Source organism: Rattus rattus, chromosome 11, assembly GCF_011064425.1.
Source record: "Rattus rattus isolate New Zealand chromosome 11, Rrattus_CSIRO_v1, whole genome shotgun sequence".
In the NCBI taxonomy this organism is placed as follows: Eukaryota; Metazoa; Chordata; class Mammalia; order Rodentia; family Muridae; genus Rattus; species Rattus rattus.
In genome coordinates this window covers 77,113,461-77,128,180 of record NC_046164.1, presented here as the reverse complement: position 1 = coordinate 77,128,180, position 14,720 = coordinate 77,113,461, and the positions used below count along the sequence as shown (strand labels likewise).

At 49.9% G+C, this 14,720-nt stretch overlaps 1 protein-coding gene across 4 annotated transcripts in view; it reads left to right on the top strand.

Moving 5' to 3' along the window:
• The window catches only part of Zfyve28 (zinc finger FYVE-type containing 28), an 85,262-nt gene that overhangs the window by 33,547 nt on the left and 36,995 nt on the right, over nucleotides 1-14,720 (top strand). For all 4 annotated transcript variants that reach the window (XR_004389423.1, XR_004389422.1, XM_032915991.1 and 1 more), the window contains exons 2-3: nucleotides 8,417-8,557; nucleotides 13,857-13,994. Coding sequence is in view for 2 of the 4 variants with exons in the window: in XM_032915991.1 (XP_032771882.1) it covers nucleotides 8,417-8,557; nucleotides 13,857-13,994 (279 nt within the window). In the remaining 2 variants the exon portion in view is untranslated. The remainder of the gene's footprint in view (nucleotides 1-8,416; nucleotides 8,558-13,856; nucleotides 13,995-14,720) is intronic.

Sequence of the window (14,720 nt, the reverse complement as noted above, 5' to 3'; positions counted from 1 at the left end):
GTACAGGGGATTATTCTTATTGCGGTGTCTAAGCTATACCTCAAATCCTAATTTACCAGGTTGCTGAGAAACCAGAGAGGCACAGCCGTGCCTGCAGGGAGGCCGTGTGCAGCTGTGCATAAACACTATCTCATGGAATAGCCTATTGGGCAGCACTGGCTATGAACCATTTTCAGGCAAAGTAGGGTTCTAGCTCTCAGAATTTATAGTGAATCTCTCAGGTGTGGACGAGGTTTCACAACCATCATTGCATTCGCCAGAATTCTCCATCCTCATATCTTTCTGATGTGGCATGTTTTGGAGACTGTCCCTGTCTGGTCCACCTTCAGCTGGTGTGTTTGGCAGGGGCCATGCTGGGTCTGTCTTTATTTATTATCAAGTGAGATTGTGTGACCTTTTGGTTTGGTTTCTGCCGTATTCAGCTGAGGAGGAGGTACCTTCCTCTGAGACTCCCGGCCTGTACGCCTACACAGAAGTAGAGGGGTGCTCTTCCTGCAATGTTATGGACCACAGGGGACAGAAACAAACACATATAACTTCTCTTGTATGCCTTCCCTTTCTGGAACTCTGTATGCATCCACTTGTGTTGCTGGACCAAGAGTCCAGCTGAGACTAAAGCTGGAGGGCCCCACTGGGCATATTGGAACCAAGGCCTAGGTAGCCAATGCTGGCCATCCTTGAGCCTGAGGAAGAAAAGCTCTGTGACAGCACTGGAGGGGTCACTTGTCCCCAGGTCAGGTTCAAAGCTCTGAAAAGTCATAGATCAAAGATGCTGAGTGGACCAGGAGCAGAGGTGGGGAATCTGTGGGACAGGGCTGACCTGGGAGCCACCAGGCAGCATTGGTAAGTCTGTGAGGTGATAGCCCAGGTTGCTGTGTGAGGGTGGAAAGGAAAGCCTCAGGTGCCTGTCTACACCCTGAGGCAGCACACGTGGAGGCGTGGGGTATGGTGGCGTGTGTAGCGTGTGTGCATGGGGCAGTCCCACCTGACTGCTTTCCTGCTCATCCTTCTGGGATGTCTGTCTTTCTCTATGACTCCACGGGAAGGAATCGGCACCGCCCCTCACTAACTTCACGCCACGCCTCCTTTCCCAGGCTGTGGGACTTTGAGCTGCCCTCCACTCCACCCACTTCTGCTCAGGGATACCCCAGCCTCTCCCTTCCCTGCCTTTGCAAACCCTAAGAGTTCTAAGACTACTTTTCTGTCCCTGGGATGCTCTGTCCCACTTGTTACCCTGTCCATCCTTTCGTGAGGAGACCCTTGGGCCTCCATCCAGGATTGCTGTTGCAGTGGGTAGGTGGACGGGTTACTCGTGGATACAGAGCCCAGGGGCTTCCTGCCGTCCGCATGGTTCTCGGGTTCACTCCTGAGAGGATGGCGGTTTTACTTTGAATCTTATCCCTCATGCAGCCCAGTCCGGTCATTCCTAGTTCGCGTCATGGCTGCCTTGTGGGGGGTGGGGCTCCTTCTTGAGGGAAGGGTATATAGGATTTGGCTCCTTATCCTGGCCGGCTGGTTGTTGCTGTCATTTTTGTGCACACTAATGAGGACACTAGGGACTGTACATGCACCTTTCTGGGCATTCATGACGCCTGTCACAGTGTTGCAGGGGTACTTAGCAGGGGGTGGACCATGGAGGAAGGGTTTGGGATTTGAGCTAGGAGCCAGCCCATCTGGTCCCTTCAGAGTCTACGCTGCAGATTATTCTCTTCCCTCGGGCCGTTGTTCCTTTAACCACATCACTGGAGTGGTTTATTTGTATTTTACCACAGAGATGGCGTTTTTTGCTAATGTGAACAAAACCAAAAGTATCACTCGCCCTTCAGAGAGTGCTGTGAACGGCTTTTGAGAGGTTGTGCTGTTACTGAGGGACATCAGGGCTCCCGGTGCCCCCATGCCTCTGAGAACCGGCCACCTGTGGAGCTAGGTCAGGCCAGAGGCATGTGAGGGATGCTGGCTGTCTACTTGTGGGAATGAGTGGGACAAGGTACCCTGGGTGAGCCCAGGTCAGTGTTTGGAAGCAGCAAGCAATTCCAGCCATGTTGCCTGTGGGCTGAGCAGCTGTCGGAGTGGTAGTCGTCGTGGGGAGCTGCTGAGTTAAGGCACCTTCAGAGGCTTGGTTTTCTGTGATGCTTTAGGATTTGGAGGATTGGAGTGCAGAGCTTAGGACTCTCCTGGAGACCTGGTCCAGGAGAGGTCAGGGCCCAGGATGGCACTATGAGTGACCGTTGACCTTTAACCACATCAGTCTTCGTTGACCTCTCCAGTCTCTTCTTGAAGTCCATGTGTGACCACCGTCTGGGGACAGGCTGAGACTGAGGTAACATAGCAGGGTTCTGTGTTCCGGATGTTGGGGCAGTGAATGGCTCAGCTGGTTATGTGGAAGGGCTCTCAGAGGTATTCAGACCCTAGCTGACATTCTGACAACATCTGCTTGAGGAAGAACCGCCTAGGCTTTGTGCCCCTCGTGGGATGACCTGGGGCAGGAACTGTCCTCTCTGGCGCACCATGCTTCCCGGGCTGCCATCTGTGCAGACCGTGTATCCTGCTGCCTGCCTGTCATTCTCTTACCTGGAGCCTGACCGAGACCATGAGCTTGCTCTCTAGAGCTACAGGGCATCAGTTAGTGTCCTCTGTCTGCAGTATGCATGTCATATTTAGGAAGCAGGAGTGTGGACAGGGTCTAGCCTTGACACTGGTCTACCCTTCCACCAGAGAGGCCTGGGGATTCTCACCATGGCTCTGGGCAGAAGTCCTAGCTTCATGGCTTCTAACATGCAAACCGTGCAAACCAGGCCACTTGTCACTTTCACACGCGTCAGTCTCCCTGCCTGGTCCATTGCACATTAGACTCTGATGAGCGGTGCCCGACACAGGGCTGGGCTTGATTCCTCTGGAGTGGCTCATGGTGAGCAGGACCCAGGTGCTGTGATCTCTGACAATGTCCCAGCCCCACCAGAAATCCTCTGAACTAAAGGGAAACACTTCAGAGTCACCCATGGCTACTCAGAGGGCCCCTGCAAGGAGGACCCAAGCTCGCCCACGCTATGAGTGTGTCCACTCTGACAGCCACACTCCTCAGGGCCCAGGCTTCTGAGAGAATAAATAATGCAAGCAACTTCCTGTAGTTAGTGCTGCGTTGGTCCACTCTGTATTGTGACTTAACTTTATAATTGCTCGGTGTATCTGCAGAGTGTGAGGACAGGCACAGTCACACCACAGGGAGATCAGGGGACAACCTCAGGTGTCCCTCCTTGCCACCCACCTTGTTCGAGTCAAGGTCTCCTCTTTGTCGTTTGCCACTGCACACACCAGGCTAGCCAGCCTGTGAGCTTCCGAGGTCTTCCTGTCTTCACCTCTCTTCCCTCCAGAGGAGCACTGGGATTACAAAACCATGCCTGGCTTTTTAAAGTGGGTTTTAGGGATCTGAACTCAGGTCCTCACCTTTGCACAGAAGAACTTTATCCAATGAGCTGTCTACCCAGCCCTCAAAGAATTGTTTTAAAATAAAATTCTTTTTTAAAAAATTATTTATTATATATAAGTAACGCTGTCGCTGTCTTCAGACACACCAGAAGAGAGCATCAGTTCTCATTACAGATGGTTGTGAGCCACCATGTGGTTGCTGGGATTTGAACTCAGGACCTCTGGAAGAGCAGCCAATGCTCTTAACCACTGAGCCGTCGTCTCTCCAGCCCAAAATTCTTTATGATTAATTTATGAGTAAATGTTTGATTTGTATACCTGTTTTATGTACTTATATAAACAGGGTGATCTGGAGGTTTCTTGGGAAAGGGATCACTAGTGAAAAAAAAAAATCCAAGACCTGTTCTAACCTTTTTCCCTGTCCTCGGCTGTGGATATAGTTGAGACAGTATCCAGGCAGTATTGTTTTAAAGGCATTCCTACAGTTAGGGTATGATTTTACAATGTTGCAGTTTTTACTGCATACTTTTTAACAAAGTACCTACCTCCTCCTACTCATGATGATCCCTTTGTCCTATACAGTTTCTTTGGGGACATCAAAACACTTAAAATCTGGGCTGGAGAGATGGCTCAGTGGTTAAGAGCACTGACTGCTCTTCCACAGGATCCAGGTTGAATTCCCAGCACCCACATGGCAGCTCACGACTGTCTGTAACTCCAGTTCCAGGGGATCTGACACCCTCACACAGATATACATCCAGGCAAAGCACCAATGCACATGAAATAAAAATTAAAAAAAAAAAACCCACAAAATCAGTATGCCGCCTTCCTGTGTCAGGCCTGTGAGCCAACCTGCATGGGGCCAGTGCCCACCCCGCTGGTACAGCACTGAGTAGTGAGCTGTTGAATTGGCTCTTTGGGCTCTACTCTGCAAATTACAGACTTAGTAACCAAAATTTTCTCTTGGATCCTTTAATCAGGACAAATTGAGTCTCATTGGTTTTGTTAATTCATTTCCTGGGACACCTGCCTGGAGGCTTCCTCCTCACAACACCTGGGGCCTGGGATAGGCGTGACTGACATAGTGATTTAGGATCCGTTCTGCTCCCACACTGTGGCCTGTGGGGAACACAGAAGCACTTTGGTTCTTTAGTCTGAGGGGCCTGGTGCTCCATTGGCAGCTGAAATTTAAAACAGCACGGACATCATTTTGTGTTTTTGTAATATTTTCTGAACATTCTTACACTTTCTTCTAGATGCCTGTGTGTTTATTTTATGCGTGTGTGTGTGTGTGTGTGTGTGTGTGTGTGTGTGTGAGTGTGAGAGAGAGAGAGAGAGAGAGAGAGAGAGAGAGAGAGAGAGAGATTGAGTCCCACTTTGGTCATAAATGAAGAATATAGGGCAGAGGGGGAACCTTGATTCTATGATTTAGAATGCTAGGTCTCTACTTTAGGTCCTCCCCATACTGAAATCACACATGTGTACATACATAAATGCATGTACACACTAGTAGAAATGCATGCAGAGATGCACATGCATAATTCATACATACACAGGCCATGTGCACACTCACCCATGAACACATGGGTGCTGTTGGTTTCTGTAGAGCACAGGCAAGAGGGAGGTGGGAGGGCCAAGGAGACCACATGTAGCCCTCTTGAGGCTGGGTCCTTTCCTTGGTGATGGGTGGGCTGCAACCTGGGAAACTGACGGAACTTTCCTGACAACCCTAGGCCAAAGTCAGCTGCTCTGTGCTTTGTCTGCCAAGCCTTCCCTTTCTAGCATTTCTTGCTGGGGAGCTGGTGGGGTTGAGGTCAGAAGGGAACTAGGCTTCTGTTGACCTAGTTGACCACTTTAAGCTGACTGACAAGTAAAGTGGGCCGTACCGTTGACGAGGTGTACAGCATAAGTTTGTCCCTGCTTGAGAAGGAGCCAGACGCCTTCCAGGAGAAAGGGGTAACAGGAGGAAGCTATTTCTGTCTGCTGGGAAACGGGTGTGTCTATGACTGTTCCTCCTTCCCCAGGGAATGTCAGGGGCACCTAGGAGAAGCTAGGGGGCAACACAAGCCAGACTGGGACTAGGGGCTGTCAGAGAGTGAGTTGGCCTGTGAGAGCCATGTCCATTAAAGGGAGGAGCAGGGCCAGGGCCCTGCCAGAATTGTGTGGTGGGAAGAGAGGAATAAATGTGTCTCTTGTCTCCCACCCTGCCTTTTTCAAAAATGATTTTTATTTTATTTGTACATGCATGCAGAGGTCAGTTTGTAGAGCCCAGTCCTTTCCTTCTACGACTGGGGCCCAGGGGATTGAACTCTGGATGTTGAACTTCATGAGCTGAGTCCTCTCAGTTGTGTGTGCGTGAGCACATGGGTTGGTGTAGTGACATTTTTGACAGTTCTGGAATCTTGGCTTCTTTAAAAAGAAAAAACCCACAGAAACATTGTAAGAATGTGCTTTCGTTTTCATCCCAGGGGTGGGATGTGGGGCTGCTTCGGACTGTCTGTAGCCGCTGACCTCGGCTTGCCTCCTGCTCAGGCAGAGGCATGATTTTAACCAACTGCAGAGAGCGTCTGTGGCTGTGTGACATTTGGAATTCTGGGAACTTTCCAGAGGGCCCTGAGAGTCTAGGGGGGCGGTTGTTGGTTGTGGTTTGTTAGTAGCTGTGGTCAAAGAAGAAACAAAAGGAAAGAAATGAGATTCAGGGAGTTTTCTGGTTGATCCCCATCTATCCTTGTTTCTCTTCCATTTAGTGGGGAGAGGGGGAGGGGTGAGGGGAGCAGGGGATAAAGGGTAGGAGAAAGAACCCACAGAGTAGCATAGACCAGCTGCAGGTTGGTGTCTGTGCCGTGACACACACGTGGAGGTCGGAGGGCAATCTTGGGCATTAGTCCTTGCCCCTGATCCTGTTGGAGATAGGGTCTCTGTTGTTATTCTCTGTGCTCAGACTCACTGGCTTGTGAGCTTCTAGGGCCTCTTATCTCTGCCTCCTATCTTATCGTAGGAGTGCTGTGGTTACAGATGTAAACTACCATGTCTTACCTGGGCTCTGAGGGTCCGAACTCAGGTCGTTATGCCTGCATGGCAGACCTGTACCCACTGAGCTCACTCCCAGACCCAACTATACCCCTGGATCTCATCTCATCCCAGTCTCTGGTCACAGCCCTCCTGGGTGTGGCAGTAGCTGAGAAGTCAGCCCAGGTGTAGAGGGGTAGGTGGCCAGCAGTGGGTGCAGCCATGTGGCACAAGGGGCCTTTCTCTCTCTGCATATGGGATGTCACCAACCAGGTAAAGGGTAAGGTGCTGCATCTGCATCTAGGCCAGATCAGGCAGGTCTGGGAGTCCCCACTCAGCTCTCTGCAGGATGTCTTGGGAAGGTCTGCTACCCATCTTGATTTAGCACTGTAGCTGTCTGTGACGTGCTATGCAGATTCTGATAGGTTACTTAGCCAGCCCCATAAGGGGCTGTTTGACCACACCTCGGTGTTCCCTTCCTTCCCCAGTATCCTTGACTAGTTGGGAGGTTCGTGTTTGTGATCAAGGCCTTGTAGTTAAGGAAAAGCCTCCTTGAGCCTTTTTGGGAGTCTTGGGGAAGGGGCAGAGAAAGGGACTGTGAGGGAAAGGCAAGGCAGGGAAGGGAAGGGAAGGGGAAGGGGAAAGAAGGAGAAGGAGAAGGGGAGGGAAGGGAAGGGAAAGGAAGGGAAAGAAAGGGATGGAAAGGGAGAAGGGGAAGGGTAAAGAAAGGGAAGGGGAAGGGAAGGGAAGGATAGAGAAATTACAGTAATGCCCAGAAGTTAACACACTGAGGTGTAAACACAGCCACATGCATGGGTGGAAGAGAGTGGGCCAGGTACCAGCACGTGTTCTCTGTGAGCATGTGTGCACCCATGTGCGCTGCATTAGGGTTGGTACATTTGTGTGTATTCTACTCTCTTGGGTCTTTGTTCCTTCCCTTCTGGTTTTGGAGGCTGAGCCAGAGCCTTGTGCACGCTAGGTGAATGCTCTGTCTTGAGCCATGTATCTGTCCTCAGTCCTCTCCCATGTCTTTCTTCCTGCAATCACGAGCGCCCTTTACCGGAACATGCTGGGGCTTCACCATTTCTCCTTCACTTCTCTGAACCCTGGACTGACAGCTCTAGGGAAGGAGTCCTTGATACCTAGGAGCCCAGGGGACCATTGTGTGACCCAGCCAGTGGGCTGCAGCAGAGAGACAGTGGGCAGATATCAGGCAAATGGAAGAGACAGGGAGCCTGGGTTCTCCTCAGAGTTGGGCTGTTGCAAAACCAGAACCAGAGCACCTATGAGTTAGTGGAAGGGAGGCCTCTGAGTTGAGGAAACTGGTGTTCCCCAGTATTAAGAAATGGGGTTGAGAGGGCAGGGAGGTCTTCAGAGGGCAGGGAATGGAAGATTGATCACAAACTCTGCCAATCATTTTCATTTCATTGGAGTGAAATAATAATAATAATAATAATAATAATAATAATAATAATAATAATAATAATAATGGCTCCTTCCTTTCCTGGCTGTCTTTGTCATTTCTGTTTAGACTTGTAAATTAAACACCTTTTCTTAGACAAAGTCTCAGGCTCATTTCAAATACATAATCCTCCTACCTCAGCCTCGCTAGTGCTGGGACGGCAGGTATGTGCCAATAGGCCTTGTTTATATAATTTTTATTTTCCCTAAGAGGTTTTCTGTCATCCCTGGGCCTCTCTCTTCCTCTTTTCTGGGATTCTAACAAGGGTCTTTTGTGTAGGGTGAGCTAAGCGGGCATTGCCCCAACAGCCTGGCTTTTGCCTTGATTGTATTCCTAAAGGTTCTTATGGAGAAATCCTGTGAGATGGCTACTGCTTGGGATAGAGGAGTCCAGGTTAGAGGCTTAGCCCTGGGCGTCATCACAGGGGCAGCCTGCTCTGCAGGAACAAGGCCACCAGCTATCAGGTCTCCTCCAGCAGTTACCACCTCCTCATGTTTCCGGTACCTCTCTCTCCTGCAGAGGTCAGACCCACAGCTGCTGGCCCAGTTCTACTATGCCGATGAGGAGCTGAACCAGGTGGCTGCAGAGCTAGACAGCCTGGATGGGCGGAAGGAGCCCCAGAGGTGCACACTGCTTGTCAGCCAGTTCCGCTCCTGTCAGGTGAGTGGGACGGTGGGGGCATGGGGCTGTGTGTCCATCTTTGGGAGTTCTTAGGGGAAGTGCTGGGTTGGGTAAGTGTCTGTAACTGAGGATGGGTGCTGTGACCTGTCCTGGTAAGCATGGGGCTTTGCCACCTGATCTCACCCTGTCAGGATGTAATTGGGACCCTGGAAATAGTGAAGAGATTAGACCCAAGAAGAGGGTAGTCTTGGGCAGGGCAGGATCATGGGGGATGGGGAGCTAGGTTGCAAGTGCACAGGGTGCCTGGGAAGAGCAGAAGCTGAGGCTAGAGCGAAGTGGAGGGCAGCTGGCTTGGGAAGGGAGGCCCTGGCTCTGGCTGCTCTGGTCTCTGTGGCCGCTCTGGCCGGGTATGTGTGCAGAGTTAGCTGTGGGGGATGTCACTGCACTCAGCTGCTGACTCACGGTGCTGGAAGCTTTTGCTGCATAATTCAGAGACAGCTCTGGAAGCTGCTGCTAAAAATACCTTACCAGCAGCGTTTTCTTCCAGCGCACCCAACGTTCATGAGGCGCTTCCAGCAGGGACAAAGTTTTGTCAAGTGACAAGCACAGTCTTTCGAAAGTTCAGGAACTGTCTTTCTGTATTTCGCCTTCAAGTTCTTCCTGGGTCCTCTATTCTGGGAGGGGTGGGCTGGTGCGTACTCACCCGACAGAGAGCCCGCCCATAACTGTCACTCAGGTCCTCAAAACCTTGCTGCATCTGCTCTCTACAAAGTAGCCAAACTAATCACACTCCAGGCTGCCCTAGGGCATCCTTTTCTCCTCACGCCCTCGCGTATGGCCTGTTCCCTTGGAGCTCCAGTGGAAGACACCGTGAGTGTCTGTCTGTGGGTCGTGATCTGTTCCATCTTTCTTTGGGCTCTCTGGCTCTGAGCTGTTCAACACAGCCTTCACCTACCATGTGTCTGTTTGGATGTTCCAATAGATGCCCTCGGCTCCTCCAAGGCCAGCCTCTCTGCCTCCAGGAGCAACAGTTCCTATGAGGGCGGTTACGAGGGAGCTGCCTGCAAAAGTGAAAAGGTCCACAGATGCTCAGGATTGGAGACTCCTTCCCCTCTTGTTCTCCTCTGTTGGGAAGCAGGACACTTGGGACATGGCTATGACCAGCCTCCTGTCTCACTCTGAGCTGGGTGTTCATTGGTGTGTCATGGACAAAGTATTATTTTAGGTAGGTTGGGGGAAGGTCGTCCCTTCTTAGGTCAAGGGTCAGGGTTCACAGTGAATCTTGTGCTGTAAGAAGGGTCTGGGGGGGAACACTTAGGTCCAGGTGTTCTTTTCTTGTCTTGGGGTCTGGGAGGGAACATGGGGACAGGAGATTGTACACACCCATCACATGGCTCACAGGACCCTGTCCCCTGTCTGCCCTCCTCCGCTGTCACTTCTTCCACACTCTCCAGCCTCTAAAGTCCAGGATGCAGCTCCCTGCTCTTTTTGGCTCCTCCATGGTCATACTGTCTGTGCTGATTCAGTTTCTCCCCTGCCCCAGTCCAGACACATACCCCGCTGCTTCCCGGCCTGACCCCAGGTCTCATCCTTGGCGCCCCATGCAAGTTTTGCTCATGAACCAAGAATTTCATGTCTCCTCATGGTGTTCTACCTGGCATTGCTTTACCAAATTTAGTCTCTAAGAGTGCTTGATGCTGCTCTGTAGAAAGATATGGGACATCTATAAACTCATCTTGTGACCCGAGGCCATACGGTCACACCTAAGGCCTCAGGTCACATGTGCTGTTCTCCCTGCTCCCTGCCCTCCATTCTTACAAGGTCCCTCACCACTTCTGACAGTAGAAAGGTCAGATTCCCCCTATGCCAGCTGGGTGCCCTCAGCCCAGTGCTTCTGGTGCTTTCTGTCAGAATTGAGGAGAGTGCTTCCTTCACGTGTTGTGTTTGTGATGGGACATGTGTGCACATTGCACATTCCTGAAAAGTGCTCAGGGTGATATTGGGTCATTGCCTGAGCAAGACATTCCTGTCTCTATGGAGCTGGAAGATGGTCCATCCTAGATTGCAGGTCAGTTTACCAACCCAGAAGCCCCCTGGACCCTGTGGGTTCTTTGTTTATGGAGGTTTCATGCACAGGTATGGCTGATGCCCTCTCCTCCCTGCAGTTTGACAATTAAAGTTGAACATCTAGGCCTGTGTCCTATAATGGCCAGTCTCACCCTAAAGCTACTCAGAGCCTGGCTACCTGTCATTTCTTTAATGTAAGATCTATATTACCTCAGAGATTGCAAGAAGTTTAAGAATTGCATGTCAAGGGGCTGGGGATTTAGCTCAGTGGTAGAGCGCTTACCTAGGAAGCGCAAGGCCCTGGGTTCGGTCCCCAGCTCCAAAAAAAAAAAGAATCAAAAAAAAAAAAAAAAAAAAAAATTGCATGTCAAGAAAAATGAGAAAAGGGCTGGAGAGATGGCTCAGAGGTTAAGAACACTGGCTCCCAGAGGTCCTGAGTTCAATTCCCAGCAACCACATGGTGGCTCACAACCATCTGTAATGGGATTGGATGCCCTCTTCTGGTGTGTCTGAGGATAACTACAGTGTACTCAGACATAAAATAAAATAAATAAATGAATCTTAAAAGAAAGAAAGAAAGAAGAGGAGAAAGAAAAAGAGGAGAAAGAAAAAAAAGAATGCACACACACATAGTTTTGAGGCAGGGTTCTCTGTATGTTGCTTAAGCTGGCCTTGAACTTTTAGGGTCAAGTGATATTTCTGCCTTGGCAAGTAGCTAGACTGTGCCTGGTTCCCAGCTGTATTTCATGGATCACTTTCTTTTCCTTCCTTCCTTTCTTTTTTTTTTTAAAAAGATTTATTTATTATATATAAGCACATTGTAGCTGTCTTCAGACACACCAGAAGAGGGCATCGGATCCCATTACAGATGGTTGTGAGCCACCATGTGGTTGCTGGGATTTGACCTCAGGACCTTTGGTAGAGCAGTCAGTGCTCCTAACCACTGAGCCATCTCTCCAGCCCATCATGGATCACTTTCTAACTCACTAATTTCGACATCATTCTTTTAGAGACTATTTTTTTCTATAAATGTTTTCTGCAAATAAAGTTTTGTGCTTCTTTTTTAAAAGATTTATTCTTATTAGATTGTGTGTATGCATGTGTAGTGCATGTGAGCACAGGTGCCTGTGGAGGCCAGAAGAGGGGGCGTCAGATCCCCCTGGAGCCAGAGTTACCGGCAACTGTGTCCTGCCTCGGCGGAGTTCAGAGAACTGAACGCGGGTTCTCTGTAAGAGCAGTGTGCACTCTTAACCTCGGGGCCGTCTCTAACTCCAGTCTTATTCTCTTTCTCTCTTCCCTGTCTGTCTGATTTTGTGTTGTGTGCCATGCCCTGCTCCCTGAGACCCTGACTGGCTTTCCAGTCCAGTGCTTGGCATAGGTAGTGAGCAGACTTGCTCCAACCTTGGGAGAGTCAGCCGTCAGTCTTTTGTCTTCAAGCGTGTTAGCTGTAGGATTTCTGCAGACTCCCTTCATCATGGCAAGGGAGTTGCCTGCTATTCATATCTTGCTTGAGGGCCCTTATCAGGGATGGATGCTGGAGTTTTGTCACATACGGGTTTCCCAGTAGAAAGAGAGTGAAGAAACCAACTTGGCATCACACATAAGCCAGAAAGATAGGACAGCATTTGACCCTACTCATTAGCAAAGCGGACTTCTCAAACTGTAGAATGGCGGAGATATAGCTCCAGGATAAGAACTCTTGTTTATCGTGTGTAAGGTCATGGGTTCAATGCCTGTGACCAGCCACAAATAGAAAAAAAACAAAGCAGAGGCCGTCAGACATGTTAGTAGGGCTTCTCTCTCTACTCTCACGGCACAATACACCTTTTTATGCCATCATTTTTATCTGCTCGAATTCTGTTAAGAATTTTTGCATGTAATATAGTTAGGTAGGCTGTCACATTCCTGTAACCCAGCACCTGAGAGACAGAGAAAGATTAGGAGTTTCAGGCCAACCGCAGCTGCACTGTAAGTTTGAGGCCATTCTGGTATATATAAGTTTCCGTCTCAAAGTATGAATTTAAAACAGCAGAAGTTCTGTATCTGTAGTCATGAGGATGACTCACCCAGCCTTGTTTTGGTATCAGGATATAGTGTGCACCTATACAGTGTGTTGGAGAGACTCTCACTTCTGCATTTTGGGGGTGGAGGGGGTTGTGAGTTTGTGTCAAATTGATGTTATTTTTCTGTTTGAATCTAGAGGTTTCTCTGTGGCAATATTTTTACTTCAGCTTCATTTGACTGAATGCACACTAGGCTTTTCAGGTTTTCTAAGTCTTCTTGAAGAGTTTTGGTAGTTGGTCTAGTCCAAGGAATTCCATCTAAGTTGTCAGCGTGAATTGTTCATGGAGTCGTTTTTAATGTCGGTAGGACGTACAATGATACCTTCTCTCCTGTTGGTTGGTAGAACTTTGTCAGTTTTATTCGTCATCTCAACTGAACTTTGTTGATTTTTTTTTCTTTCGTGGGACTCTATCTTATAGTGAGTGTCTATAGAGAGAACACAGCTATCCCTAATGACCTGTTCCCCAGGGAAGCTCTACTCCCTGATTTGTACAACTTCTGCAATAAGTACCATCTGGGACCCCGTGGGAGGTCTCACGTTCAGCCTCAACACAGCCACTCAGGAGGTGCCCCTGATTTCTTAAGGTCTTAGGCTGATCAGAGCTGTGTTAGTCCAAGCTCTACTCACTGTGGTTAGGTACTCAACTGCTCTCCACCGTATTTTTTGAGATAGGGTCTCTCACTGAAACCGGAGCCAGCAAGTTCCCGGGGTTGTCCTGTCTCAACACCCACCCCTTGTGCTGGGGTAACCTGTACCCTGCTTTTAAGCGTAGGCGCTGGGGATCCAAACTCAAGCCTCAGGTTTATACAGCAAGCGTTATCTGCTGAGCTTTCTCCCCGGTCCCCAAAGTCAAGATCTTATAGGAGTCCATTGACCTAGTGTTTATGAGAACTTGTATGGGTGTTCAGAGGCACCCGAGATAGCCATGGCTCCAGGCATTTAGGGGGACAGGCAAGGAAGGAAGTTGAAGTTCTTTTTTCCTGGGAAGATGGTTCAGTTGTTATAAAGAGTGGTGTGAAGTCCACTGCTCAGCCATCAAATGAGCTGTCACAGGACCGTGTGCCAGCAACAGAGCGCTAGCGGGAGTTGTCCCAGGAAGGGATGGTTATGGGCAATTCCCTCTGTTCGAGCCTTCTTGTGGTGAGGCAGGATGTGCTGCTAGATCACTTCTGTTGTCTGGGTGAGCAATCTTTCTTTCTGTTTCAGGACAATGTGTTAAACATCATTAATCAGATCATGGAGGAGTGTATCCCCCAGGACCGAGCCCCTCGGGATTTCTGCGTCAAGTTTCCAGAGGAGATCCGGCACGACAACTTGGCTGGCCAGCTGTGGTTCGGGGCTGAGGTAGTGGGCAGCTGCTGGAATTGTGGGCCCTAGCATTGAACATCTTTATCCAGCCATGGCCATGTGAAGCCTGCTATCTCTTCCAGGGGTTCTGTTGCCTTTTGTTTCCAGAAGGTGTGATCTGAGCTTCCTTGGCCACCAGCCCTAGACACATCATGTGGAGCTGTAACCCCGTGCTCCCCACTACCACGGGTGCAGAGGAAGTTTCTTGTGTGATTGTTAGGAGACTCTCAGGTCCCCAGGCATCAGGATCCTGTCACTGCTCCTCAAATACCAGTGTGAGCGTAGTTCTCACCCACCCACTGCCGTGACGGCATCAGGGGGCACTCTTCAGGGGCCTTACTCCACCACATTCTCACTTTAGCTTATCTTCTGGTGACAGGAAGATGGCTTCCCCATAAGGTAGTAGGATCACTGTTACCCATTCCTGGAAACTTCCTGAACCCCTCAACAAAGTGAAGTCCCAGCATTTCTCCCTTGACTGTGTTCTCAAAGCACTGACTTGGGATCCAGGGCTCTGACTGCAGCTGTCCATCCATCCATCCATCATTCCTCTGTGCTGTCCTCCCTGACATCCCTCCCTCTGCAACTGTGGACTTTACCTGCCCCGTGCTCCGTCTTGTCTCATCTCCCCCCACTCCACTCCTCTCCTCTGAGCCCTCTGGAGATTCTGGCTGGTTTGGGAGCTGCAGCAGATTGTTCTCGTCAAGTTTTAGTATTCACTCT